Source organism: Podarcis melisellensis (genome assembly GCF_964234715.1).
Source record: "Podarcis melisellensis genome assembly, chromosome: 15".
Classification (NCBI taxonomy): Eukaryota; Metazoa; Chordata; class Lepidosauria; order Squamata; family Lacertidae; genus Podarcis; species Podarcis melisellensis.
This window is the reverse complement of record NC_138532.1, coordinates 13,506,307-13,530,838: the sequence shown is the minus strand read 5'-3', so window position 1 is coordinate 13,530,838 and position 24,532 is coordinate 13,506,307. Positions and strand designations below refer to the sequence as shown.

General features: G+C 42.3%; 1 protein-coding gene and 1 long non-coding RNA gene across 3 annotated transcripts in view; one reads left to right on the top strand and one right to left on the bottom strand.

The window, feature by feature from the left end:
- Window positions 1–8,361, bottom strand: part of LOC309358241 (surfactant protein C-like) — a 61,885-nt gene extending 53,524 nt beyond the window's left edge. The window contains exon 1 of one of the 2 annotated variants that reach the window (XR_014163359.1): window positions 8,244–8,361. Coding sequence is in view for 1 of the 2 variants with exons in the window: in XM_081891219.1 (XP_081747345.1) it covers window positions 8,244–8,309 (66 nt within the window). In the remaining variant the exon portion in view is untranslated. The remainder of the gene's footprint in view (window positions 1–8,243) is intronic. The other variant, XM_081891219.1, reaches the window with a different exon arrangement.
- On the top strand, window positions 4,556–21,330 carry LOC309358323. The gene is made up of 2 exons (XR_014163453.1): window positions 4,556–4,681; window positions 21,097–21,330. It is a non-coding gene; the product is annotated as an uncharacterized lncRNA (long non-coding RNA).
- Window positions 21,331–24,532: the final 3,202 nt, after the last annotated feature.

The following is a 24,532-nucleotide window of genomic DNA, read 5'->3' as shown; positions in this document are numbered from 1 at the left end:
TTTTCATGCAGGTTAACAATGTCCAATTTTCTTCCCCCCTTCTCCTGCCTGTTGGGGGGAGGTCTAAGTTCGATGTCAGGTTTGACAGCTTAAAAAAGATTTTTTTCTTTCAAATGCAGCTTGCTCTTTCGTTGCTTTGTTTATCATGCAGTTCGGGGAGGCAGACTTCCTTAGTTTATGCCTTTCCCGTTTTCAGCCAAATTTCAAAATTTAATGTCCCGTTAAATCCCTCGATCTTACTCACGGGTGTTGCAGTCAATCTTTAGTTTCAGCCCATGCCCTTCTGTTCCTCTCTGATGTGGGTGCTGTGGAGTCATGGGTAGATTAGGCAAGACGAGATAAGATAGGAAAAGAAATATAAATATCCAGCCACTCTTATTAAGACCATCATATAAGTGCCTGCTACATTCAGCTTTTATTTTAGCAATAAAGTTTGGTTTATTCTCACCACGTCTCAGATTTGCCTAAGCCAGTGGTTTTCAACCAGTGTGCCATGGCACCCTGGGGTGCTTTGAATGATAGTCAGAGTACCCCGGGCAACACTGGCCTCTGTCCCTCTTTCCTTCTTTTCCTTCTCTGATGCCCTCTCTCGTCTCTGCCTCCCAAAGGCTTCCACGGCTGTTCATTGCAACAGCCCTGCCTACAAACTCCCCAGGCAAATGGTGCCTCTGGAGCTGGCTAAGCTATCAATTCTGTGAAAAAGCGGCATCAGAGTTTATAAGTTAGCAGGAGAAAGACAGTTCTCAGGAGATTGTTAAGGTGTTGGAAACCCAGAGCTTGGAGCACCATAACACGGGGGCGTGGGGGCGAGCAGTGAATAGAATTAAGGTTTCCTCTTGCTCCTACATGGTGAGCTTGGGCTGGGAAGGGTACGACAGGGTTCAGTTTTGGGGGAACACTGTGAAAGGAAGAGCGGTATTTTACTGAGGAATGGTATAAAAGTCAGTGTTATAGAAAAAACCTGCTCCTTTTCCCTTATGGGGTATCCAAGAGCTCATATAGAGTCCTTAAGAACAGATTTACGGTGTATCAATACCATGTCACAGAACTGAAATCCTTCCAGGTTGTTTCATTGTTCTGTGGATATAATTCATAGCTCCAACATGTCCTGAGCTGAGGTAGAAGAATATTTTATTGAGAACAGAAAATTTCCTTGTAATTAATAGAGTAGATCCAGATTGTCCCTAGATATTGCTTTTTCATGCCCAGACGACTGCTTCCATTTCCTTAAAGCACACAATATTTTTGTTGGAAGCCTCCCAGAGTGGCTGAGACAACAAAAGCATATTATGTTAGCAAAGGTGTTTGGTTTTTTTGTATGTTTTAATAATAATAATAATACATTTTATTTGTATCCCACCCTCCCTGGCCAAAGCCAGGCTCAGAGTGGCTTACATCATATAAATAAGACAATATGCGTAATACAATATGCAAATAAAATAGCATTCAACATTCATTACAATAATATAGAATAATATATTATATGTTAAATGGTATAGTTTAATTATGGAGAAGTGATAGGAAACTGAGCACAGCCTTATTGTAATACTGTACATTGTTCCTGATGTTATAAGAATCCTATGGTCCCAAATATAAAATAAATGTTCATAAATGTACAAGGAAACACATACATAAGTATATAAACCACAAGTCTGAAATAGCCAGCCCCAGAGGACCATTTGCCTGGGGAGTTTGTAGCCAGGGCTGCTGCAATGAACAACTGTGTTAGCCTTTGGGAGGCAGAGACGAGAGAGGGCATCAGAGAAGGGACAGAAGGAAAGAGGAACATAGGCCAGTGTTGCCCGGAGTACTCTGACTATCATTCCCGGCACCCCAGGGTGCCATGGCAAACTGGATGAAAACCACTGGCTTAGCCAAATCTGAGACGTGGTGAGAATAAACCAAACTTTATTGCTACAATAAAAGCTGAATGTAGCAGGCACTTATATGATGGTCTTAATAAGAGTGGCTGAATATTTATATTTCTTTTCCTATCTTATCCTGTCCTGCCTAATCTACCCATTACTCCACAGCACCCACATCAGAGAGGAACAGAAGGGCATGGGCGCTGCATTACAAAATAACAGGTTTATATCAATACCATGTCACGGAACTGAAATCCTTCCAGGATGTTTCAGTCTTCTGTGGATATAATCCATAGCTCCAACATGTCCTGAGCTGAGGTAGAATACTTTATTGAGAACAGAAAATTACCTTGTAAATAATAGAGTAGATACAGATTGTCCTTAGATATTGCTTTCTCGTACCCAGATGACTGCTTCCATTTCCTTAAAGAACACAATATAGCGCCCCTTCCCTTGGCACTGGACATTCCCATTGAAGAGTCGCCATGCAGTGTGGTCCCTTCATCCTCCTGTCTCTCATCGTGGGCCTTTTCGCACCCTGCCCTGAGCTGCTGGGCATCTCTGCGTCAGATACAGGTATGAGTTCTCTCTCCTCTTACAACTTCTAAATCTTATGTGTATCATGGCTGTACCTCCCCCTATTTCTCTCCAATTCTTTCACCTGCCTCTCTACATAGGGTTGCCCCCTTCCATAAGGCCCAAGTGATGTGGAGCTTGCTTTCTTGTAGGCAACACATGCACCCAATTATATTGATCACGCTACGGGAGTTTGAGGAGCTTGTGTGCCTACAAAGATTCCCTGGGCTGACTTTGCCCAGTGAGTGAACATGTGACCTTGAAAGGAGCTCAATGGATTCTCCAAGGTGGCTCAAAATGAAGAGCTATGGAATTGTATCCAACATATTTCTACTCCATTCAAATAGATGACTCTAAGTTAAACACGACAATTCATTTCAATGCCTCTATGCCAAGTATGACAACGTTGTATACCAGCTGTGGTCCTTGCTTGGGATCAGTGTCAGCACCTGCAATTCTCAGAAGTTGCTGGCATTCTAGCACCCTGCCCAAGGCCACAGTAGATCAGTGATACTCTGGTTGTTCTGTGAGTCACACTTTAAACTTTACACTATGTTCCCGGGGAAGCAACATTCTGGGAACTACAGTAGTACATTGGGTTAAATACTTAATTCCTTCCGGAGGTTCGTTCTTAACCTGAAACTGTTCTTAACCTGAAGCACCACTTTAGCTAATCGGGCCTCCTGCTGCCGCCGCACCACCGGAGCACGATTTCTGTTCTCATCCTGAAGCAAAGTTCTTAACCCGGGGTACTATTTCTGGGTTAGCGGAGTCTGTAACCCGAAGCGTATGTAACCTGAAGCGTATGGAACCCGAAGTACCACTGTATCAGATTTGGAGTACACCTACCCTTGAATAGTCTGATCTCTCTTCAGCAATCTTTGCCAACTAAGCTCAGGGTGTGGACATAGGAGTCTTGTTCATGGTTAGTGCTGACTTCTGGCATCCTCAGGAATATGTGTTGTTTTACTACGCCAGCCAAGATACCTTGCAGGTGGTACTCACCAGAGTGGCAGAGAGCGGCATGTTGTTTGGCCCATATTGGATTTGGCACAATGACTCCCATGAGGCACAACCTGGGTCTCTTTGGGAAACTCAGATTTGGAATCAAATTATCATTGGCTCTGCCACTCCCTTCAGTTATCAGTCTCAGCCAGCTCAAAGGACAGGCACAGAGCTTTTATGGAATCATGCTATTCTCAATACAAGATCTGTAGTTTTATTTTGTGAGGTTTTTTTGTTTGATTTTTGGTTCATAGATAGACAACTTGGCTTCTTCCAGAAGTCTTGGATTTCAGTTTCCCAGCTGACACCCAATGCTAAACTATTGAGAACAGGAAAGTGACTCTCAGCTAGAACTGGATACAGCCCAGTGGTGGGGATGTAAGGTTGTTAAAAGCTTCTGGGTTAAAAGCTTCATCTATAATGAACTGAAGAAAATGTTTAAAGTAACTTTTGTTAAAAAACCTGAAGCTTTTTTACTAGGACTGATAGGAACTGAACCCCCAAAGAAGATAAGAAAATATTTTTGGATACTACAACAGCTGCCCAAATATTGTTAGCCCAAAGATAGAAGGACGAAAAGATAGCAACGAAAGAAGAATGGCAAATCAAGCTAATGGACTATGCAGAAATGGCAAAATTACGGGCAAAGCTCAGAGACTATGACAATGAGAAGTTTAAAAAAGAGTGGGAATCGTTTATTATTTATGTGCAAAAATACTGTAAACAGGTTGATACATATAAGTAAAGCATTTAAGTAAATGCTTGCAACTAGCAGAAAATTAGAAATAATAATTGAAAGGTTTAAGAATGGATATGCAGAAGAACTTAGTTAATATAAGGAACCAGAAGAGGGTATGGAGTCCAGAGATTTAGGGAATCTCAAAGAGAAGGTTTGTGAAAACATATTTGTATAAATTTAGATCTGGTAAAATGTGAGTTAATTACTGTTTTTATTTGTGAGGTGGAGTCACATGGTCAATGTCATTGCTTTCTGTGTTTCAGACTTTGATATAATGTTTGTATGAGGCTTGCCTTTCTTTGCTTTTACCCACCAGATGATATATCTGATATATGCAAACGCCCTAAGAAAGTAGGAAGATGCCCAGCACGTTTACCACGGTTTTTCTTCAATATTGAAACGCTGAAGTGTGAGCAGTTCATTTTCAGTGGCTGTGGAAATAATGCAAATAACTTTCTGACAGAAAGTCAATGCTATCAGGAATGTGGACGCTTTGGTAAGAACAAATAACTTGCTGTTGTAGGGCAGGAGCTGTGAACATTTTGGGGCAAATGGGCACATTTCAAAATTTGAGAAACTCTGAAGGGTGCATGTCCCCTTTTCTTGAAAACATGAAAGGCCTCCAAGTACAATATTATTATCTCTCTCTCCAAACCCCTCCATACAAACCCAGAAAGGCAGCATCCTCTCCCCTTAAAACCTAAACACAACTGAACAAAAAGCATTGTTTGAAATGATTTTTGGTACATTTTACATTTTGCAAATTTTATTTGAGACCACTGAACAAAACTTATGGTCAAAAAGCCTTTGGTTTACTTTACTCAAGGTATCTTAGCACAATGACAAACAGAATGTCTGAGAAGATAAAAATCAATTAAAATAAAATAATGTGTACCATTACAGTGGTACCTCGGGTTAAGTACCGGAAGCGTATATAACCTGAGGTACCACTGTACTCAATAACAGCCGAACTCAATGTCTGTTCTCAGTTGCTTTTTGACTGACCAGTCTTCTCCAGTAGAAGATAAATCATACAGAATACAGTAACATCAACTTCAGTATAGCTGCAAATAATATCATATATTTTATGATGTGCTGCAGCATACGTATCTTTCCAGCTTTTCAAACTGAGAAATCTAAAGTACTGAGCCTACTCTCAGGCAGCCATGGCCAGACTCCAGAAGGGATTCTTCCTCAGGTAGAAAATATCTGACAGGGCTGGTGCAAAATCTAGCCACTCCCTGTCTCCATGGCTCTTTAGCGCAACTCCAGGGCATGGGCAGATAGCAACAGATTGCAATTGCATGAACTGCAACTCCCGTGCAGAGTTCCAAAGGAAAAACACACACTAAGGCAGCAGAATTCTTCAGTTATAGTTTATTGAGGTTTAAACGCATACAGGATCTTACTGGATCCCCAGTAAACTCCCAAAACTGCTCTTTAGGCAGGACACAGAACTGCTCTGTAGGCAGGAAATATATAATCTGCCTCTGAGCGTTGACCATGAGCCCCACAGACTCACGAGATAAACAACTGCTGCAAGCTTGTATTTGAGAACATTCAAGAAAGTTCTGCACCCATAAAACTGACGGTATCATCCCTTGAAAGGAAAATGAACAATGGCATCCGTTTCTGAAGGAAGGTCTGCTCACCTCTTATCACTTTGAGTTGCTCCTGAGATATACTGTGTCCTGTGCTTTTACCTTCTTCTTAATGCGGCACCTTTGCTGTGGGCTGCCCTGGGCTCTCTGGGAAAGTAAGGGGGCCGGGGGATATTCTTCTTCTTCTTCTTCTTCTTCTTCTTCTTCTTCTTCTTCTTCTTCTTCTTCTTCTTCTTCTTCTTCTTCTTCTTCCTTCCTCCTCCTCCTCCTTCTTCGTATCATTTGATCCACCACAAAGATTCTCTCTTTCTTCCACAGTGAAAGAGGAGTAATATTTTGGCATCCTCAAAAATGCCCCCTGCTCATGTGAAAGAAGACAACAGCTAAATTCCAGATGTCCTGCCAATCGACAGATGTCCTTCCATTCACCTCAGCCGAATATTCTGAATAAGTGCAACAGTAGTTCAGCATCCTCTGTATTCTGGTTCTTGAGTATGGGGTGTTGTCCACATTAATTCACCTGCTATTAAATCCACATTGATGCTGTTAAGTGTCTTCTATGGCTTACTATTTCTTTGTGGGGAGCTTAGATGATTTTAGTTACAAAAGTATTTATATGCCGCTATATCTTCTAAGTATCAAAGTGATTTACATTATCTATATATACAATTAAACATATAAAAAAAATTAGATCAGAGAACCATTAAGTAAAAATGTTTTCAGCAGGCCTTTAAGGATTCACAGACTGCGGAATCTCTGTTGGCTGAGCAGTCCTTAGGACTGGGAAAAATGCTCCTCCAGATGATCTAAGTGTTTGAGCTGACAGATGAGATGTTAGGCTGCCCTTAGGTATTTTGGACTTCTAAATTACCTTAATACAAAGACAATGAACTTGGCTTGGTAGTAGATGTGCAGACAGTGCAAACCTTTTAACAATTCTGTCACACTTTTGCACCAACTGGAGCTTTGAAATGAGACCGAAGGGCAGCCCCACATACATCACATTGCTGTAATCCAGCCTCAAGGTTCCCAACATGCGGCCAGACTTTCCCTGTCCAAGAGCAGCCATAGCTGGCCAATCAGGCAGAGCTGTCAAAAGGAAATCCTAGATGCAAAGGACACCTGGGCAAACCCTCCAGAACTGCCTTGCGTATCTCCTGGTCATGGGAACCACCCTCCCAAAGGGCACTTGTCTTCATCTGGAAGTGTCCTGGGAGGGATTTTAATTCAGCTTTAAGAACAGCATAACCCTTTCTACTGCCATGATGTGAGCTTACAGTTTCCAGGTATGGATAGGTGCTGACATCTAGTGTGAACACAATGAAGGAAAGAAAGTACTGCAAAGTAGCCTGGGCTAGTTCTTATGGAATCGATGGCTTGTGAGAACTGTATAAAGGCGTGTGCACCAACCACTTCAGCTATGAAAGCCAGAGTGGAGTGGTGGTGCAGTCTGTAACTCACCACCCACCTGGAATGTGTGGATAAAAAGCACAGGGGGAGCAACACAGTTGGACAGCAAGCATTCACACGTTACACCCCCTCGCCATTAGGAGTCTGTGGTCACACCCACACTAGACATCTAAAACAGACTTGTACCATGTTGCCAGTCCTGGCTTTCCCCAAAGAGTACCAGGAACCCTAGTTTTTTAAGTGTGCTCAGAGTGGTTAGGAGAGGCCACACTGAGAAATAATTTCGAGAGCCCTTAAGCAACTCCATGTCCCAGGATTCTTTGTGGAAAGGGCTTGGTGGTGACAAAGAATGAGGACATAATGCCTGCTGGACATTCTCAGTGTCAGCACTTGGAATTCTTGGGGAGATGCTGGCATCAGAACAGCTTACAGTGGTATCTCGGGTTAAGTACTTCATTCGTTCCGGAGGTCCGTACTTAACCTGAAACTGTTCTTAACCTGAAGCACCACTTTAGCTAATGGGGCCTCCCGCTGCTGCTGCGCCGCCGGAGCACGATTTCTGTTCTTATCATGAAGCAAAGTTCATAACCTGAAACACTATTTCTGGGTTAGCAGAGTATGTAAGCTGAAGCGTATGTAACCTGAGGTACCACTGTACTTCCAGACATGCTCATGTGGCCATCCAGAGATTAAATAACAACCTTTTCCAGCCATGTCAAGACTGTTCTTTTTCTCTGGCTGAATTAAAAATGGAATAAATGGTTCCAAATCTATCCCCCCGCTATGAGGTATGTGTGTACAACATATTGCATGAACTTCATGTTTGCATTGACATAGAGAGTCTGTGGACCAACCTTCACCAATCTGAGCTGGCAGGGGCTGGTGGGAGTTTAGTTCAATACATCTGCAGGGCACCAAGTTGGCGAACACTGCTGTCGACCGTAAGCACTCTTATGATCTGTTCTCAGGCCTTGCTATATGCAGTTGAAAGAAAAGAAAAAACCGGAAGAAGGCCATAAACTTTGCATGACCAAAGATCAGGTTTACTTGTTCATCAAAGTGCTCCATTCCTTGGGTGATTTCACGTAGGCTGGGCACATCAACTGAATCCATTGCCACCACTGAGCATGGTTTTCTGTCCTGAATTCGGAAGCAGATCAGACGCTAGGAACAAAGTAGGAAGCAGAGAAGATTTGTGCTTTAAACAGGGGGTGGGGGGCAAGTTCCTTGCTAGAGATTATTAGCAACAGGATGACAGAGATGAGGATCATTTGCTTCCTGTCCTTAGGCACTCTGGGTGATAAACCCGAGGGCCTGGGAAAGAGAGACAGGGGCTTAGCTGGGAAAGGTCAGAGCATTGCTTTCTCTACCCACAGATTCCCATCCCTATGGCACTTTCTGAGACATTGAGATGCAACACGGTTTAAGCAGTACAGCCGTGGGAGCTTCTTATTTCAAGTAAAGGCTTTTCGTGAGGATACTAAAAAAGGGAACCATTTCTTGAAAAAGGAATCAAGTAACAAGTCTAGAGAAGGCAGAAATCATTGTTTTAATTTCTGTGCCTACCTTAGAATGGTAGGATCGTGCCCAAGGGGCCATAGAATACATCAGAGCTCCTTTTGCAGTCTTGGAGACTGAGACTAGCAGTGGCTTTTCAGTTTTTCAGGCAGGATTCCCCCCCCAAAATCTACAGTACTTACTATGGATTCTGATGACATGTTGACCTGACAGCCGACTTTGGAGTCCATCTCTGCTGCGATGTCAAATGAAAACTACCGTAGCCAGTTCACTTTTATAAGAAGATCTATAGGCAGGATGAGGCCAAAGGTTCCTGACAAACTCGATCATGGGAAATATGATCACCAGTAATTACATCTGACCTGGCATTTGACCTCCTTCAGCTGAAGGGGGCATTTCTATTTGATCAGAATACCATGGAGAGAGCTCTAGAAAGCACAGCAAACCTCCACCCCCACAAAAACTAGAATTTTCACATTTTTAACAGTGACTTAGCAACCGATTACCCAACATATTGAGGTTCTCCCTTACATTTGTTAATCAAAAGTTGTAGTACACTAAGGTATACTCAGAATAGACCCATTGAAATGAATGAACTTAAGTTAGTCATGTCCATTAATTCTAGTGGGTTGGCTGTGAGTAGGACTTGAATTGGACTCACCCCCAATTATTTAACTATAATGGGTTCAGGAAGCCCCTGATATCTATTGGTAGATGTTGTTGGGCTACAATGCCTGCTGGCATAGCTGATGGCCAGAGATGATACATCTGGAGGACCACAGGTTCCCCATCCCATCTGAGTGTTTTCCGGGAAATGGGAAGTTGTAAGTTTGATGGGGATTAGAACCTCTAGGAGGAAGGAAGCTGGAATGAAGGGAGACCACAGGGAGGAGAGCTAAGGGAAGGGATAGTGAAAGTAACCAGAGAGAAGTATGGGTGGAAGAGACAGATCAAGCAGATGAAAATGTCCTCTTCATGGACTTCTGGGTTAACGCCAGCGGTAATGGCGGAATCCCTCTGACTCGGAGGGACCCACTCAGTGGGAATTGGGTCGGAACCGCTACGGCGAAAGTGGAGACCCCTTAAGAATCACAGGCGGGTGAGGCCTGTGAACGTGGGAATCGGGGGGCAGCTCTTGCGCCCCCCCAATTCGTGGGGAGACCTGAGTATGGGCTCCGGAGCGAAACGGGGCGAGTGGCGCGGTGCTGTGAGTCAAGTGCTACTTCCACTGAGCGAAGCCGCACAGCTGTTACCGGAGAGCGCTGACCTTTTCCTGGGACAATTCGACTTTAAAGCAACTACCCGTGAGTAGGACAATTGGAAAAGACAAGGAAAAAAAAGATTTTATTTGGCACCGAAGCGGGGAGGTATAAACAGGAAGTCCACCTTCCGCTTTTGTAAATAGACTAAAGAGGCTGCAAGCTAAAGTCTTGGAAAGCTGATTGAAAAAGACTAAAATCCTAACATCCAAAACAAGTGAAACCCCCCCCCTTGGTTGCAGGAGAAGAGGGGGGAGAGGTTTGGACTATGGGTACCTGCAAGACAGAGGGAAGTAATTTAAAATCTACCGTTCAAAACCTGGGAACGGGCTGCCAATGAATAATAAGACTGCCGTACTGTGCAATGTGCACTGCTTGTGAATAGAGCACTCTTTGACAGCTAGCTCTGCAAGAGAGATACATTGTTTTTGGCTGTCATCTACTGACTTTATAAAGAAGGGAAAAGAAGGGAAAAGAAACTGAAAATTGAAACTGATTTTCTTCTTTTTTTCTGCTTGAGTAGGGGGTTTAAAAGGTGCTGCTTTGTAATACAATAAGTACAGACTGCAATTGTGTCCCCCTAGAGGAAGTTTCTGAAACTGTTACAACAATTCGGCCAGGGAAATCTTCCACTTCAAAATAAACTGCGTGGCTGTGGGACTGACCTTGGACTCTCTGTTGAAGTGTTATGGCCGATGGGGAAGAAAAAGTAGAGCTTCAAGACAAAACAACGAGGTCTGGGAAATCTTGGCAGCAAAGAGCATCAGCATCTGGCCCTCCTGCCTCATCTGCGGCTGTACCCACACAATCGAAGTCCAAAGGTATGTCATCAGAAGAAGCTTTAGCACTTGCATTAGGTAAGATAAATGAATCATTGGAAAAGTTAAGTAAAAAAGTGGATGCTGCCTCAACTAAAATTGACCAAAATACAATAAGCATTAATAATTTGGGACAAAAGGTGAATACTAATACAGAAACTATTGAGAAACTGCTACAGGAATCTACTTTGATCCGACAGACCGCAGAGGAAGCCAAGAAAAAAGCTGCTGCCGTGGAGGAGAAGATAACAAAATTGGAAACTAAGAGTGTTCCAGACCTACAGAAGCAACTTGAGGACCACAGATCAATGCTTTCTGTGACTGAACGTAAGGAGAAACAAACAAACTTGAGGATCAGAGCCGTGCCTGAATTAGAGAAGGACAGCCTGATAGATTTTCTCATGCAGGAATTTGCAGACTTCTGGGATTTGGACTTGGAGCAAGAAGAATTTAAGATTGTGAGTGCATTTAGACTTGGAAGAGGGGGGAAGAAAAACAGGGTGAGAGACTGTTTGATTACCCTCCGAACTAAAGAAGAGAGAGATAAAATTTTGGGTTTGCACTTTCAGAAGACCTTGGAAATACATCAGTCAAGAGTGGAAATATTCAAAGATATTCCGAAACATCTTTTTTTTTTTAAAAAAAATATTTATTAAAGTTTCAAAAAAGTTACAAAAATGAGAGAAAAAGAAAGAAAAAAATAAAAATAAAAAAGAGAACAAAAAATACAAAATACAGAAAAGTAAAAACAATTAAAAACATTTCCATCTTTCCATATCTTGTCTTTCATTTACTTGTTTCCCTGACCTCCTCACACCTCCCTTTTTTGTATTCTAGTTCAATTAAATATTTCAGCAAATCCTTTCCAGCTTGGTTTTTATCCTAATAATTTATCTTAATGTACTATAATTTTACATTCTCGTTTCACCAATTAAAAAATCAATTTTTACCTAATCTTTTATATCGTTTCTGCTAAAACCACATAACTTCATTCCAACATCCTTTTAACATTCCTGGATCTTACAATGTTTCTGTAAATAAACTTTTAATTTTTTCCAATCTTCTTCCACCAACTCTTCACCTTGGTCTTGGATTCTGCCAGTCATCTCCGCCAGTTCCATATAGTCCATCACTTTCATCTGCCATTCTTCCCGGGTGGGTAAATCTTGTGTCTTCCAATATTTTGCAATGAGTATTCTTGCTGCTGTTGTTGCATACATTAAAAAAGTTCTGTCCTTCTTTGGCACCAATTGGCCGTCCATGCCCAGGAGAAAGGCCTCTGGTTTCTTCTGAAAGGTATATTTAAGTACCTTTTTCATTTCATTAAAGATCATCTCCCAGAAGGTCTTAATCCTTGGGCACGTCCACCAAAGGTGATATATATTCAGAACAATATATTCAGAACAAAAGGCTAAACTAATTGTCAACAATGTAGTGACGGAGGAATTTAAGATAGAGAAAGGAACACGACAAGGCTGCCCAATTTCCCCATTGCTTTTTATATCGGTCCTGGAGGTTCTTTTAAACATGATTAGAAGGGATCAATTGGTTAAAGGAATACAAGTCGGAGCTAAACAGTACAAATTAAAAGCATTTGCTGATGACTTAGTATTGACATTACTGGAGCCAGAATCTAGTACTAAAAGAGTATTGGAATTGATTCAAGAATTTGGTCAGGTTGCGGGTTTTAAGTTGAATAAGATTAAAACTAAGGTTTTAGAGAAAAATCTAACAGAGATTGAGAAAGAAAGGTTTCAGAAGGAGACAGGATTAACATTGGTTAAGAAAGTGAAATACCTGGGGGTTAATATGACCGCTAAGAATGTGAATTTATTTAAAGATAACTATGAAAAATGTTGGATGGAAGTGAAAAAGGACTTGGAAGTATGGTCAACTCTGAGGCTTTCGTTGCTAGGCCGTATTGCTGTGATAAAATGAATGTATTGCCAAGAATGTTGTTTTTGTTTCAAACATTGCAAATTTTGGATAAAATGGACTGCTTCAAGAAGTGGCAGAGAGATATTTCTAGATTCGTCTGGCAGGGCAAGAAGCCCAGAATAAAATTTAAAATGCTAACTGATGCAAAAGAAAGAGGTGGATTTGCCCTGCCAGACCTTAAACTTTATTATGAATCGGCCGCATTTTGCTGGCTGAGAGAATGGCTGCTTCTTGAAAACACAGACATTTTGTACTTAGAAGGTTTTAACAATGTATTTGGGTGGCATGCATGTTTATGGTATGAAAAGGTCAAGGCACATGGGGCATTTGAAAACCATATTGTCAGGAAGGCATTGTTTAATGTCTGGACAAGATATAAAGACCTATTTGAAGGTAGAGCCCCAAGGTGGTTGTCACCGATGGAGGTACAATTTATGAGTTTTCTCCATTATCTGCACAGCAGGGGGTGTTCAGTCAACAGATAAATTGCAAACGGATAAAAACATTGGAGGATCATTGTAATTATCTGCAACTTCGTAAGAGCATATATTTAAAGTACAGTGGTACCTCAGGTTACAGACGCTTCAAGTTACAGATGCTTCAGGTTACAGACTCCGCTAACCCATAAAATAGTACCTCGGGTTAAGAACTTTGCTTCAGGATGAGAACAGAAATTATGCGGCAGATGTGGGAGGCCCCATTAGCTAAAGTGGTACCTCAGTTTAAGAACAGTTTCAGGTTAAGAACAGACCTCCGGAACGAATTAAGTACGTAAGCAGAGGTACCACTGGAGATAATTAAATGAGCAAATTGAATGAATTTGGATCTGCAGAAGATATTAAAAAATAGATTTAAGGAGCTACAGAGAGAGGAAGAAGGAAGTCAAGCTTTGAAATGTTAAAACGATTGTAAAATTAATGAAATGTATAAACCTGAAAAGTATATGTATAGACCTAGTTATTGGGGAAATCTACCTGTATTCACAACTGATAAGCATAGGTTTATGATGCTGAGTGCAACCAGAAAGTCTTCCATGTGCAACTGTAAAACGTCAGCCTTACAAATGGAAATTGCTACCTGCATACAAAACCGACAAGGGTACATTTTTTTGATGCTGCACCGGAGGCTACAGGCCTCCATTTTCCTCCTCCTTGCTGTCACATGGAAGAAGAGATTCTGCACATATATCTGTCTACTCCTGTAGATAGCTGTTTAATTGGACACCTTTATATACAGGCACCCCCCCCATTTGCATGAGGGTGGTGTTCCAGGTCATTGTGCATGTCACCAGGATGTGCGTAAGCTTGCCCTGGCCTGTTTTGCTTCTGTTCTGCCCCATGCTGAAAACGGCACCCCCTCCAACATGTCTCTGATGAGAATAGAGATGTCCCATTCCATAATTATAATTTTACTTTTTATACCCCACACATCTTATTGGGTTGCCCCAGCACTCTGGGCAGCTTCCAACATATATAAAAAACATAATACAGTGGTACCTTGGGTTAAGAACTTAATTTGTTCTGGAAGTTCGTTCTTAACCTGAAACTGTTCTTAACCTGAAGCACTACTTTAGCTAATGCGGGCTCCTGACGCTGCTGCGCCGCCAGAGCACAATTTCTGTTCTCATCCTGAAGCAGCGTTCTTAACCTGAGGTACTATTTCTGGGTTAGCGGAGTGTGTAACCTGAAGCGTATGTAACCTGAAGTGTATGTAATCTGAGGTACCACTGTAAAATATTAAACATTCAGAATACATCCCTATACAGGATTGCCTTCAGACAGTTCAGGGGTTACATAACTCCATACCCTCCAACATTTCTCCAATGAAAATAGGGACATCCTAAAGAAAAGCAGGACATTCCGGGACGCAATCAGAAACCGGGACAGCTTCTGTAAATCAGGGAAGTCCCTGGAAAATAGGGACTCTTGGAGGGTCTGAAACTGTGCACACATCTGTGGTTGCATACATGCCAATCGCACACAAATGGGGGTTTGTCTGTATATAAGCAAAGCAATTCAAATAATTATCCACCACTTTTTGGTAGTCACACCCACCCTCCTGGCAGATGTCAAAGAGTTAAACGACTATATAACCTTTTGTAGACATCTGAAGGCAGCCCTGATTTGGGAAGCTTTTAATGTTTGATGTGTGTGTGTTTTCTTTCACTCACTGTTTTTGTTGGAAGCCTCCCAGAGTGGATTTGGTTTTTTTGTATGTTTTAAAATAATAATAATAATAATAATAATAATAATAATAATAATAATAATAATAATAATAATAATTTGTATTTGTATCCCGCCCTCCCCGGCCAAAGCCAGGCTCAGAGTGGCTTACATGATATAAATAAGACAATATGCACAATACAACATACAATATGCAGATAAAATAACATTCAACATTCATTACAATAACATAGAATAATATTTTGTATGTTAAATGGTATAGTTTAATTATGGAGAAGTGATAGGAAACTGAGCACAGCCTTATTGTAATACTGTACATTGTTCCGGATCTTATAAGAATCCTATGGTCCCAAATATAAAATAAATGTTCATAAATGTACAAGGAAACACATACATAAGTATATAAACCACAAGTCTGAAATAGTGTTGTTGTTATTTAGTCGTTTAGTCGTGTCTGACTCTTCGTGACCCCATGGACCAGAGCACGCCAGGCATTCCTGTCTTCCACTGGCTCCCGCAGTTTGCTCAAACTCATGTTTGTAGCTTCGAGAACACTGTCCAACCATCTCAACCTCTGTCACCCCCTTCTCCTTGTGCCCTCAATCTGAAATAGTACAGGAGAGCAATCCTGAAGTCATTTTGACTCTCCCAAATTGACCTTCTCTGCAAGAAGGGAGGAAATGGCGAAAGCCTTCCCTTTGTCTTTTTGCTTACAAATCCTGTCTTAAGGGTGTATTTGTGTATGAACAGGGTGAACCTGTGACCTGAAACTAAGAAACTGAAGTATTTACTATCACAAAAGAATGGCCAGGTTGACCAGGTAAAGCAATCAGTGACCATTAACAGATATCCTGGCAAACAGGATTTCTGATGTAGACCACCTCCTTCTGTATGTTTGCATGATGTTTTGGGGGGTGGTCTTGGACTACAGCAGGCTTCCTCCAGATGTTTTTGGCCTACAACTCCCATGATGCCTAGCTAGCAGGACCAGTGGGTGGGGATGATGGGAATTGTAGTCTCAAAACATCTGGAGGGCCGAAGTTGAGGAAGCCTGGTCTACAGGGTGGGCGATTTCAAAAGTCTATATATGGGCTTGTGCACCATTGTTCTGGGTTCCTCCTCCCTCCTGCGTATGGTGAGTGAGGACCCTGTTGCAACAGTTTAATAAAGATCAGGCTTACTAGCTGCTTTGCTTCTCAATATTCTCTGGCAGGCCTCTGTTGTTTTCTCCTACCCATAGGTAACCCACTTAAGGACTCCATACGGGCTCTTGGATACCCCATAAGGGAAAAGGAACAGGTTTTTTCTAGAACACTGACTTTTATACCATTCCTCAGTAAAATACCGCGCTTCCTTTCACAGTGTTCCCCCAAAACTGAACCCTGTCGTACCCTTCCCAGCCGAAGCTCACCATGTAGGAGCAAGAGGAAACTTTAATTCTATTCACTGCTCACCCCCACGCCCCCGTGTTATGGTGCTCCAAGCTCTGGGCTTCCAACACCTTTAGCAATCTTCTAACAACTATCATTCTCCTGCTAACTTATAAACTCTGATGTCACTTTTTCACAGACTTGATAGCTTAGCCAGCTCCAGAGGCACCATTTGCCTGGGGAGTTTGTAGCCAGGGCTGTTGCAATGAACAGCCGTGGAAGCCTTTGGGAGGCAGAGACGAGAGAGGGCATCAGAGAAGGGACAGAAGGAAAAAGGGACAGAGGACAGTGTTGCCCGCGGTACTCTGACTATCATTCAAGGCACCCCAGGGTGCCAAGGCAAACTGGCTGAAAACCACTGACTTAGCCAAATATGAGACGTGGTGAGAATAAACCAAACTTTGAATGTACCAGGCACTTATATGATGGTCTTAATTAGAGTGGCTGGATATTTACAGTATATTTCTTTTCCTACCTTAACCTGTCCTGCCTAATCTACCCATTACTCCACACCACCCACATCAGAGAGGAACAGAAGGGCATGGGCGCTGCATGACAGAAGAACAGGTGTATATCAATACCATGTCACAGAACTGAAATTCTTCCAGGCTGTTTCAGTCTTCTGTGGATATAATTCATAGCTCCAACATGTCCTGAGCTGAGGTAGAAGAATATTTTATTGAGAACAGAAAATTACCTTGTAATTAATAGAGCAGATCCAGATTGTCCCTAGATATTGCTCTTTCATGCTCAGATGACTGCCTCTATTTCCTTAAAGAACACAATATAGCGTCCCTTCCCTTGGCACTGGACATTCCCATTGAAGAGTCGCCATGCAGTGTGGTCGCTTCATCCTCCTGTCCCTCATCGTGGGCCTTTTCGCACCCTGGCCTGAGCTGCTGGGCATCTCTGCGTCAGATACAGGTATGAGCTCTCTCTCCTCTTACAACTTCTAAATCTTATGTGTATCATGGCTGTACCTCCCCCTATTTCTCTCCAATCCTTTAACCTGCCTCTCTACATAGGGTTGCCCCCTTCCATAAGGCCCAAGTGATGTGGAGCTTGCTTTCTTGTAGGCAGCACATGCAATTATATTGATCACGCCATGGGAGTTTGAGGAGTTTGTGTGCCTACAAAGATTCCCTGGGCTGACTTTGCCCAGTGAGTGAACATGTGACCTTGAAAGGAGCTCAATGGATTCTCCATGGTGGCTCAAAATGAAGAGCTGTGGAGTTGTATCCAACATATTTCTACTTAGAGTAGATCCATTCAAATAGATGACTCTAAGTTAAACACGACAATTCATTTCAATGCCTCTATGCCAAGTATGACAACGTTGTATACCAGCTGCGGTCCTTGCTTGGGATCAGTGTCAGCACCTGGATTTCTCAGAAGTTGCTGGCATTCTAGCACCCTGCCCAAGGCCACAGTAGATCAGTCATACTCTGGTTGTTCTGTGAGTCACTCTTTAAACTTTACACTATGTTCCCAGGGAAGCAACATTCTGGGAACTACAGTGGTACCTTGGGTTAAGTACTTAATTCGTTCCGGAGGTCCGTTCTTAACCTGAAACTGTTCTTAATCTGAAGCACCACTTTAGCTAATGGGGCCTTGTGCTGCTTCCGCACCGCCGGAGCACGATTTCTGTTCTCATCCTGAAGCAAAGTTCTTAACCCGGGGTACTATTTCTGGGTTAGCGGAGTCTGTAAACTGAAGCGTATGTAACCTGAAGCGTATGAAACCCGAAGTACCACTGTATCAGATTTGTAGTACACCTACCCTTGAATAGTCTGATCTCTCTCTTCAGCAATCTTTGCCAACTAAACTGAGGGCTCAGGGTGTGGACATAGGAGTACATAGGTACTCACCAGAGTGGCAGAGAGCGGCATGTTGTTTGGCCCATATTGGATTTGGCACAATGACTCCTATGAGACACAACCTGGGTCTCTTTGGGAAACTCAGATTTGGAATCAAATTATCATTGGCCCTGCCACTCCCTTCAGGTATCTGTCTCAGCCAGCTCAAAGGACAGGCACAGAGCTTTTATGGAATCATGCTATTCTCAATACAAGATCTGTAGTTTTATTTTGTGAGGTTTTTTTGTTTGATTTTTGGTTCATAGATAGACAACTTGGCTTCTTCCAGAAGTCTTGGATTTCAGTTTCCCAGCTGACACCCAATGCTAAACCATTGAGAACAGGAAAGTGACTCTCAGCTAGAACTGGATACAGCCCAGTGGTGGGGATGTAAGGTTGCTAAAAGCTTCTGGGTAATGATCTATAATGAACTGAAGAAAATGTTTAAACAAACTTTTGTTAAAAAACCTGAAGCATTTTTATCAGGACTGATAGGAACTGAACTCCCCAAAGAAGATAAGAAAATATTTTTGTATGCTACAACAGCTGCTCAAATATTGTTAGCCCAAAGATAGAAGGACGAAAAGATAGCAACGAAAGAAGAATGGCAAATCAAGCTAATGGACTATGCAGAAATGGCAAAATTAAGGGCAAAGCTCAGAGACTATGACAATGAGAAGTTTAAAAAAGAGTGGGAATCGTTTATTATTTATGTGCAAGAATATTGTAAACAGGTTGATACATATAAGTAAAGCATTTAAGTAAATGCTTGCAACTAGCAGAAAATTAGATAAAATTAAGGGAAATAATAATTGAAAAGGTCTAAGAATGGATATGCAGAAGAACTTAGTTAATATAAGGAACCAGAAGAGGGTATGGAGGGAAGTCCAGAGATTTAGGGAATCTCAAAGAGAAGGTTTGTGAAAACATATTTGTATAAATTTAGATCTGGTAGAAATGTGAGTTAATTACTGTTTGTGAGGTGGAGTCACATGGTCAATGTCATTGCTTTCTGTGTTTCAGACTTTAATATAATGTTTATATGAGGCTTGCCTTTCTTTGCTTTTACCCACCAGATGGTCTACCTGATATATGCAAACTCCCCGTGCAAGAAGGACGTTGCTATGCATATATGCCACGTTTTTTCTTTAGTTTAAGAACCATGAAGTGTCATACGTTCATTTACGGTGGATGTGGAAGTAATGCAAATAACTTTCTGACTAAAGGTCAATGCTATCTGGCATGTGAACGCTTTGGTAAGAACAAATAACTTGCTGTTTTAGGGCAGGAGCTGTGAACATTTTGGGGCAAATGGGCACATTTCAAAATTTGAGAAACTCTGATGGGGGCATGTCCCCTTTTCTTGAAAACATGAAAGGCCTCCAAGTACAATATTCTTATCTCTCTCTCCAAACCCCTCCATACAAACCCAGAAAGGCAGCATCCTCTCCCCTTAAAACCTAAACACAACTGAACAAAAAGCATTGTTTGAAATGATTTTTGGTACATTTTACATATTGCATATTTTATTTGAGACCACTGAACAAAACTTATAGTCAAAAAGCCTTTGGCTTACCTTTCTCAAGGTATCTTAGCACAATGACAAACAGAATGTCTGAGAAGATAAAAATCAATTAAAATAAAATAATGTGTACCATTACAGTGGTACCTCGGGTTAAGTATTTAATTCGTTCCGGTGGTCCGTTCTTAACCTGAAACTTTTTTTAACCTGAAGCACCACTTTAGCTAATGGGGCCTCCCTCGGCTGCCACGCTGCCAGAGCAAGATTTCTGATCTCATCCTGAAGCAAAGTTATTAACCCAAGGTACTATTTCTCTGTTAGTGGAGTCTGTAACCTGAAGCGTATGTAACCTGAAGCGTATGTAACCTGAGGTACCACTGTACTCAATAACAGCCGAACTCAATGTCTGTTCTCAGTTGCTTTATGACTGACCAGTCTTCTCCAGTAGAAGATAAACTATACAGAATACAGTAACATCAACGTCAGTATAGATGCAAATAATATCATATATTTTATGATGTGCTGCAACATAAGTATCTTTCCAGCTTTTCAAACTGAGAAATCTAAAGTACTGAGCTTACTCTCAGGCAGCCATGGCCAGACTCCAGAAGGGATTCTTCCTCAGGTAGAAAATATCTGACGGGGCTGGTGCAAAATCTAGTCACTCCCTGTCTCCATGGCTCTTTAGCGCAACTCCAGTTGCATGAACTGCAACTCCCGTGCAGAGTTCCAAAGGAAAAACACACACTAAGGCAGCAGAATTCTTCAGTTATAGTTTACTGAGGTTTAAAAGCGTACAGGATCGTACTGGATCCCCAGTAAAGTCCCAAATGTTCAGCTCCTAAGACCTCATCCAGTTACAGAAGCAAAGAAACAACCAGTATAACAGAAAGTATAGAAAGAGACACAGAACTGCTCTGTAGGCGGGAAATATATCATCTGCCTCTGAGCGTTGACCAGGAGCCCCACAGACTCACGAGATAAACTGCTGCAAGCTTGTATTTGAGAACATTCAAGAAAGTTCTGAACCCATAAAACTCACAATGCTTGACGATATCATCCCTTGAAAGGAAAATGAACAATGGCATCTGTTTCTGAAGGAAGATCTGCTGACCTTTTATCACCTTGAGTCACTCCTGAGATATACTGTGTACTGTGCTTTTACCTTCTTCTTAATCCGGCACCTTTGCTCTGGGCTGCCCTGGGCTCTCTGGGAAAGGAAGGGGGACGGGGGGATATAATTCTTCTTCTTCTTCTTCTTCTTCTTCTTCTTCTTCTTCTTCTTCTTCTTCATCTTCTTCCTTCCTCCTCCTCCTCCTCCTCCTCCTCCTTTGTATCATTTGGTCCACCACAAAGATTCTCTCTTTCTTCCACAGTGGTGAAAGACGAGTAATATTTTGGCATCCTCAAAAATGCCCCCTGCTCATGTGAAAGAAGACAACAGCTAAATTCCAGATGTCCTGCCAATCGACAGATGTCCTTCCATTCACCTCAGCCGAATATTCTGAATAAGTGCAACAGTAGTTCAGCATCCTCTGTATTCTGGTTCTTGAGTATGGGGTTTTGTCCACATTAATTCATCTGCTATTAAATCCACATTAATGCTGTTAGTGTCTTCTATGGCTTACTATTTCTTTGTGGGGAGCTTAGATGATTTTAGTTACAAAAATATTTATAGGCTGCTATATCTTCTAAGTATCAAAGTGATTTACATTATCTACATATACATATTAAGTAAAAATGTTTTCAGCAGGCCTTTAAAGATTCACAACCTGCGGAATCTCTGTTGGCTGAGCAGTCCTTAGGACTGGGGAAATCGCTAAAGGTTTGGATTCTTGTTGTCAGATGAGCCTCACCAAGACATGATGCTCCTCCAGATGATCTAAGTGTTTGAGCTGACAGATGAGATGTTAGGCTGCCCTTAGGTATTTTGGACTTGTAGATTACCTTAATACAAAGACAATGAACTTGGCTCGGTAGTAGATGCACAGCCAGTGTAGACCTTTTAACAATTCTGTCACACTTTTGCACCAACTGGAGCTTTGAAATGTGACCGAAGGGCAGCCCCACATACATCACATTGCTGTAATCCAGCCTCAAGGTTACCAACATGCGGCCAGACTTTCCCTGTCCAAGAGCAGCCATAGCTGGCCAATCAGGCAGAGCTGTCAAAAGGAAATCCTAGATGCAAAGGACACCTGGGCAAACCCTCCAGAGCTGCCTTGCGTATCTCCTGGTCATGGGAACCACCCTCCCAAAGGGCACTTGTCTTCATCTGGAAGTGTCCTGGGAGGGATTTTAATTCAGCTTTAAGAACAGCATAACCCTTTCTACTGCCATGATGTGAGCTTACAGTTTCCAGGTATGGATAGGTGCTGACATCTAGTGTGAACACAATGAAGGAAAGAAAGTACTGCAAAGTAGCCTGGGCTAGTTCTTATGGAATCGATGGCTTGTGAGAACTGTATAAAGGCGTGTGCACCAACCACTTCAGCTATGAAAGCCAGAGTGGAGTGGTGGTGCAGTCTGTAACTCACCACCCACCTGGAATGTGTGGATAAAAAGCACAGGGGGAGCAACACAGTTGGACAGCAAGCGTTCACACGTTACACCCCCTCCCCATTAGGAGTCTGTGGTCACACCCACACTAGACATCTAAAACAGACTTATACCATGTTGCCAGTCCTGGCTCCCCCAAAGAGAGCCCTTAAGCAACTCCATATCCCAGGATTCTTTGTGGAAAGGGCTTGGTGGTGACAAAGAATGAGGACATAATACCTGCTGGACATTCTCAGTGTCAGCACTTGGAATTCTTGGGGAGATGCTGGCATCAGAACAGCTTACAGTGGTACCTCGGGTTAAGTACTTAATTCGTTCCGGAGGTCCGTACTTAACCTGAAACTGTTCTTAACCTGAAGCACCACTTTAGCTAATGGGGCCTCCCGCTGCTGCTGCGCCGCCGGAGCACGATTTCTGTTCTCATCATGAAGCAAAGTTCATAACCTGAAACACTATTTCTGGGTTAGCAGAGTATGTAAGCTGAAGCGTATGTAACCTGAGGTACCACTGTACTTCCAGACATGCTCATGTGGCCATCCAGAGATTAAATAACAATCTTTTCCAGCCAAGTCAAGACTGTTATTTTTCTCTGGCTGAATTAAAAATGGAATAAATGGTTCCAAATCTATCCCCCTGCCATGAGGTATGTGTGTACAACATATTGCATGAACTTTATGTTTGCATTGACATAGAGAGTCTGTGGACCAACCTTCACCAATCTGAGCTGGCAGGGGCTGGTGGGAGTTTAGTTCAATACATCTGCAGGGCACCAAGTTGGCGAACACTGCTGTCGACCGTAAGCACTCTTATGATCTGTTCTCAGGCCTTGCTATATGCAGTTGAAAGAAAAGAAATAACCGGAAGGCCATAAACTTTGCATGACCAAAGATCAGATTTACTTGTTCATCAAAGTGCTCTATTCCTTGGTGATTTCATGTAGGCTGGGCACATCAACTGAATCCATTGCCACCACTGAGCATTGTTTTCTGTCCTGAATTTGGAAGCTGATCAGACGCTAGGAACAAAGCAGGAAGCAGAGAAGATTTTGAGATAAATTAAGGAATGCCCTCCTCCAAGTGTGCAGCTGGTACTGTGCTTTAAACAGGGGGTGGGGGGGCAAGTTCCTTGCTAGAGATTATTAGCACCAGGATGACAGAGATGAGGATCATTTGCTTCCTGTCCTTAGGCACTCTGGGTGATAAACCCGAGGGCCTGGGAAAGAGAGACAGGGGCTTATCTGGGAAAGGTCAGAGCATTACTTTCTCCACCCAAAGATTCCCATCCCTATGGCACTTTCTGAGACATTGAGATGCAACACGGTTTAAGCAGTACAGCCGTGGGAGCTTCTTATTTCAAGTAAAGGCTTTTCGTGAGGAAGGTTATATTTTAATACTAAAAAAGGGAACCATTTCTTGAAACAGGAATCAAGTAACAAGTCTAGAGAATGCAGAAATCATTGTTTTAATTTCTGTGCCTACCTTAGAATGGTAGGAGTTGCCGGATTGTGCCTTGCACATAATTAAAACTTAATAATTGGTGAGTAATTTTAGCTGCAATTCTATGTCCCATGGATCGTGCCCAAGGGGCCATAGGATACATCAGAGCTCCTTTTGCAGTCTTGGAGACTGAGACTAGCAGTGGCTTTTCAGTTTTTCAGGCCGGATTTCCCCCCCAAAATCTACAGTACTTACTATGGATTCTGATGACATGTTGACCTGACAGCCGACTTTGGAGTCCATCTCTGCTGCGATGTCAAATGAAAACTACCGTAGCCAGTTCACTTTTATAAGAAGATCTATGGGCAGGATGAGGCCAAAGGTTCCTGACAATCTCGATCATGGGAAATATGATCACCAGTAATTACATCTGACCTGGCATTTGACCTCCTTCAGCTGAAGGGGGCATTTCTATTTGATCAGTATACCATGGAGAGAGCTCTAGAAAGCACAGCAAACCTCCACCCCCACAAAAACTAGAATTTTCACATTTTTGACAGTGACTTAGCAACTGATTACCCAACATATTGAGGTTCTCCCTTAAATTTGTTTATCAAAAGTTGTAGTACACTAAGGTATACTCAGAATAGACCCATTGAAATTAATGAACTTAAGTTAGTCATGTCCATTAATTCTAGTGGGTTGGCTGTGAGTAGGACTTGAATTGGATACACCCCAATTATTTAACTATAATGGGTTCAGGAAGCCCCTGATATCTATTGGTAGATGTTGTTGGGCTACAACGTCTGCTGGCATA